The sequence below is a fragment of the Propithecus coquereli genome, unplaced genomic scaffold, assembly GCF_000956105.1.
Source record: "Propithecus coquereli isolate 6110/MARCELLA unplaced genomic scaffold, Pcoq_1.0 Scaffold42, whole genome shotgun sequence".
NCBI classification, from domain to species: Eukaryota; Metazoa; Chordata; class Mammalia; order Primates; family Indriidae; genus Propithecus; species Propithecus coquereli.
The window spans coordinates 5,731,739-5,737,531 of NW_012149952.1; the positions used below are offsets into that span (position 1 = coordinate 5,731,739).

The 5,793-nt window shown below is 36.0% G+C and overlaps 1 protein-coding gene across 1 annotated transcript in view; it reads right to left on the reverse strand.

Annotated features, from left to right (window-relative positions):
* The window catches only part of SMARCA1 (SWI/SNF related, matrix associated, actin dependent regulator of chromatin, subfamily a, member 1), a 106,893-nt gene that overhangs the window by 81,410 nt on the left and 19,690 nt on the right, over positions 1-5,793 (reverse strand). Inside the window, exons 6-8 of the mRNA XM_012653259.1 lie at positions 4,664-4,819; positions 3,395-3,526; positions 2,722-2,828 (exon numbers count right to left, since the gene is read on the reverse strand). Of these exons, the coding sequence (XP_012508713.1) occupies positions 2,722-2,828; positions 3,395-3,526; positions 4,664-4,819 (395 nt within the window). The remainder of the gene's footprint in view (positions 1-2,721; positions 2,829-3,394; positions 3,527-4,663; positions 4,820-5,793) is intronic.

Below are 5,793 nucleotides of genomic sequence, written 5' to 3' on the forward strand. Positions count from 1 at the left end.
TTATATATGTATGGAAAAACAAATATCCCAGCATCATTTCCCTACTTGATCTGCAATGCCAATATCAAATGCCATGTATCTGGTTTCTATATATGCTCCACTATAATCTTATGGGACTATGGTCATACATGCAGTCCATCATTGACCAAAATGTCCATGCAGGGCATGACTGTAGTTAAATATATGAATGAGGAGAAAACAATTCAATGTGAAGAAAGATATGGATGAACAGAAAAAAAGATGAAATAATCAGTGTATACATGAAAGACAGATTCTATCACAAGAAAATCATAGTGCTGCAATCTATAGAGTACCTATCTACAATATGCCAGATACTGCACTATGACCTTCACATATAGTATTTAATCCTTACAATAAATCTTTGACAGAAATGTGATTATTTCAACTTTAGTGAGTTCACAAAAGTCACTTTGCTACTAAGTGGTAGATGCAGAACTTAAACCCAGATCAGGCTTATTCTAAAAATCAGCTCAGTTCCTAATTAGCTGTCATGAGCCTGGGCAAGTTCTTAAGTGTTCCAAGCCGGTTTCCTCATCTGTTCATCCAAAATAATTTATGGTATGTGTATATGCCAAACATTTTTAAATGGGGATAATACCTATTTCCAAGGCTGCTATGGAAATTTGTAGTAGTACATGTGTAGAGCTTAACTGCAGTAGACACTCAATAAATGGTAGCTATTATGATTAGATATCTATGGGAGGTAAGGAAAAGGGAAGAGTAAAAGAAAACTTCTGGCTTCTGGTTTGGGTCTCTTAAACTTGTCTAAGATATATTCTTAAGAGTTTCAAGTGCCAGCGAGACACTTAGGCAGAAAGACTCAGAGGGCAGTGATATATGAAAGTACAGAAGCTTAGGAGAGAGATACGGAAAGGTAACTTTGGGAGTTCTCAGTATATATAGGTGGGAGGCGAAATGATGGGAATGGATCCCCAGGGAGAACATGTATGAAAGTCAAAGACAAAGCCCTATAAAATGCTAAACTTGAAGGGACAGAAAGAGAAAAAAAACCCATAAAAGGGAATAAGAGTGGCCAAAGATGTAAAAGCAAATCCAGGAGAGAATGGTATCCTAGAAACCAAACAGGAAAGGGTTTCCAGCAGAAGTGGTTAGCACTGTTAAATAGTACAGAGAAGCCAAGATACTGACCAAAACATGTAACCTGAATTCAGCAACTGGAAAGTCATTGAAGATCTTGAAAAGTTTCAGTTGTATGGATAGAAGCCAGTGGCCAGTGAGTTCAAGAATGACTAGGAGATTATAGGTGGTAGAGATGGAGAGGATAAACTACTCTTTCAAGAAGTTTAGCTATCAAGGGAAGAAAACAGAATGACAGCTAGAGAGGGACTGTGTTGAGGGAACACTGTTTTGTGTGAGAGTGGATGTGTACAGCTTTAGGTTTGGATTTAATGAGAGATACCTGAGCATATTTACATGTTGAGGGAAAAGAGCCAATATGGAGGGAGAGGTAGAAAATGTAGACAATTAAAAGGATACGTCATGGGGGAAAGTTCATAAGGAAGTAGGAAAAGATGAGATCCAGGGCTCACATGGGAGAATTAGCCATTGACCAGAGAAAGGACACCTCTTCCACTCAGACAGAACGTAAATAACACAGACGCAGAGATCACTGGAAGACAGACATCCTTCAAAGAATTCCTACCTAATGACTTCTATTTTCTCTTTGAGAAAGGAATGATGTTATCTGCTAAGGGAGAAGGAGGGAAGGAGATACCTGGGATAGAAGTCCTGGGGAGACTGAGGAAGGTCTAAAATAGCTGTTAACAAGAAATGGGAAAGAGGCTAGTAGAGGGCCATGTTGAAAGATCACCAGTATCTTGACATCCCAGCTTATGTTAGAGAATATGACATCATAGCGGTTCCAACCTGTACAGTTGCAAAATCTTCTTTATCAGTGTTGAACGGCCCAAGTACAGACAAGGTCACTCACTCTTCTAGTAAGTGGTAGAAGCAAAATTGAAACCCAGAAGACAGACAATTATATTATTCCAGTTTAGGGTCCTCAGGGCAGGTATAGGCAGACGGACAAGGGGGCAAGCGAGTTTGGTAGTACTGGCCAAACAGTGGTTCAAGTGATAGAAAATGAGCTCATTGCTGGATATAGAAAGAAGTCACAACAGAAATGGGCTGACAGATAGGGAGAGAAAGCAGGTGTTCAGAGACTGGAGGTTTCTGTGAGGTAATAGAACAGGTACAGAAGGAGTAACATGAGTGAAAGAGCTAGAAGGATATAAGAAGTTCTTATCAAAGAATGGAAAGCTGGTTCTTATCAAAGAATGAAGGCGAGGGAGCCACCTGGGGATGAAGAAATTGATACGGAAAAGAATGGGTGGAGGGTAACCTGTAAGATGGTTTGGGCCTCAAAGGAAGAGTTTTACACATGACAGTAGAAAAGCAGTGACTCAGAGGTGGCTTTGGGGAACTGGGAGAATATTAATATCATCCCGAGGACCTATGGAGTATGGGAGAGTAAACAATCTCTACGAGAGAGAGCACCACATTACCCATGGGGGAGGGCCAAGGAAAAAAAAACCTGTTCAATAGAGAGGCTGAGGATATAGCAGAATTTGTTTATCAAAGAGGCCGTCAGAAAGGTTGGGAGGGAGGAGCAGTACTAACATTGAGAAAAGAAGCAAACAGATTCTACAGAAGTTTGTTTTCTGGCTCAGTTATATATACCATTTAATTACTGAATTTTCTTGTCTGCTATTACTTACTGCATGAAGTCTTTCCACAAGTTTTTGATCACCAAGGCAATTTTTAGTGTCAAACCAAGAATCAAAGTCCTGTGGAGGAGCAGAAATTTTGTAATAAGTACACAGTTTTTTTAATAAACTCAATATTCTATAGATTCTTATATAACCAATATAGAAATAATCCATTTGAAAACTACTTTCACAAATGTATTAATTGTGATGGCCAATATTATCATTTATGTCTGAAAACAGGTAAAATACTGGAGCAGTTAACAAAATTTGAACACCATTATATAGGAATTCCATCAGCAATTTTTTTCCTCAAAAGGCATTTATTAGGCTTCCCTATACCATAGTAATCTCACATCTAGTTAAGGAGTATGAATATAAAAATCAAAGAAAAATAATGCTAATAAAAATGTTAATCTTATCAAATAAAAACAAACAAAAGCTAGATAAGGTATACAAACCAATGGATAGCTGAACTTGGTATGTTTTATTATCACGCAGTATCTGTAATGGGGAAAATCAAGCTCCAAAGTCCTTAAATCATTCAATAAAGTTTGCTACCCTAGCATAACAACCTACATTCTGCGCTTTGAAAACAGATGTCTGTGAACATAAAATTACACTTAAAATGTATGGCTTAAACTTACATCTGCAGAATTAAAGACATCAGGCAATAAAAAGTTGAGTAATGCCCAGAGTTCATGCAGGTTATTCTGCAAAGGTGTTCCAGTTAGGAGCAAGCGGTTAGTCGACTTGAACTCACGAACAATCTCTGAAAGCTAGAAAAATAATACTTATATAAGCATTGTTTTATTTATTAGAATGTGTAACATTCAGTTGTACTGTACTTTATCCAACCAATACATTTCTTGACTACAATAAAACTTAACAATTAATTTTCTATGGAAAAATAGCCTAGTTCAGATGACATTGCTGCAGTGAAACATAACTGAACAAAATATGCTAGGCATTTCTGCACTTTAAAGAATGTAGATTATATTTATAGCTGAGACCCCTCCCCCACTTCAAAAAACTTTATTTTCTCCATTTTGGGCTCAGAAAAAAAAAGTCAGAACTTCTCCATGGAATCCAGGTAGTCATTTTATACAACAAAATCTCCTTCTTCCCCACCAACCACATTCATCTACATGCCTAGCCAAGTTCTAACTTGGCCTGATCAAAATTTTTAGGCTTCAGAATTGAGCCCATTTTCCCAATACCTTATATTAACTTTCTAAATATTAAGAGCACAGAAATTAAGACACGAAAAGCAAAAAACAGAACAGTAATCTTATCAACAAAAATGCACACTTTTAATGCTCTTAAATAAACAATTATTCTCTAACATGCGTCCTCTTATCAGGTATTAGTTCCAATTTGAAATTAGTATGATCCACCTGGTGGTTTTGCTCCAGTTCTGTCCCTGTTTCTCCCAAAGTAGCCCAGTGATCCAAAGAGAGGTTCATCATAATAATTGAAGCTTTTCCTACTGTTGATGGAGTTGAATGGCAAGAAATATTGATATTTTTCAATGTTAACACCACACTCTAATTCACACAAGTCAGATAATTCCAGGAAATTCTTTTTTCTAATCCATATAAATACATATAAGGTAGCTCCCCAATAAAAAGTAAGTCAATGCAAACGATATTTGTACACCAAATATTCTCAACAATATTAAAATACTGTAACATAACAGAATTAGGCTACATAGGAGGTATAGCAAATGAACACAATTTTCTTTATATTAAAAACTGCACTCAATTTTTATTTTCCCTGTATTCAATAATTTAGCTTTGCATTCACATTCCATGAATAAAATCACAATCTTCCATAACTTTATTTTGAATACAGAAAAATTAACAAACAGACCCAGTAATTAAATGAAAACTTTAATAAAGATATTGAGAACTTACCTTAGATTTTTCATTCTTTATTCTGTGAGCTTCATCAATGACTAGATAGCGCCAATGAAACTTTTTGAATACAGATTTTTCTTTAATTACCATCTCATAAGAAGTAACACAAACATCCCATTCTCCTGGCATCATTTCATCACGAATGAAGGCAGCCTAATGCAAAATAATGTTCTTTATATTAGAATATGTTTTATATTAGAATATGTGACAATATGATCTCAGAATTTAAGTGTCAAGAGAATATTAAGAGTTGTAAGAGATCTAACGATCATTCAGTCTCATTCGTTTTAAAGATGGGAAAACCAAGGCCCAAAGATACCTTTGTGGTCAATCATCTGGAAGACATGCTAATATATTCACCAACAGAAGAGAAACAAAGGCTTCTCTTACACAAGTATAGCATAGTCAATGAACTAGAAAAGTTCTTATCACCAGAAAAATCACTAAATTACTAGGCTTGTCTTCATATGAGGAGTCCAAAAGGACATGGACAAAGTAACTCTTTCTGAATACCATGTTCTTACCGAGATCCAACCATTACCAACATAATAAAGTTTGAACAAATAGGAAGAACTCAATATACATGAATGATTCCAACCTTTTGAGAACTCTTATATGTTCCTTCGTTTTCTTGCAGGGATGAATTATATACTCAAGAAGTCATGGAAGCCCATTAATGTTTTTGTGAGGTTCCTATTGTTATTATGAGGCTACAATTGTAATTTTATAAAGGGGACTTGCTCTATCTAGTACAGGAGGCTATTTAAAACAGTGAGACTACTTAGAACTATTTTTAACTCTTCACAAGCAGTGGCCAACATGGTAGCCAAGTTGACTGAGAGCATTTTTAACTTGTATGAACTAAATTCCAGATGTTATATGTGAAAAAAAAACCACACGAGTTAATAGGGAGCAGAAAAATCTATATTAAGGGGCTAATTAGTACTGTAAATCTGAAGTTACAATGCATAAACAAAATTAACTGTTCACTGCATAGTCTTTATTTCATAATTCACAGCTATGCACAAAACACAATGTTGACACATTCAACAAATATTTACCGAGTGTACACTGTGCGTAAGAGCATAGCCTGGACTGAAGTAGAAGACAGGAAAAAAAAGCCTTTG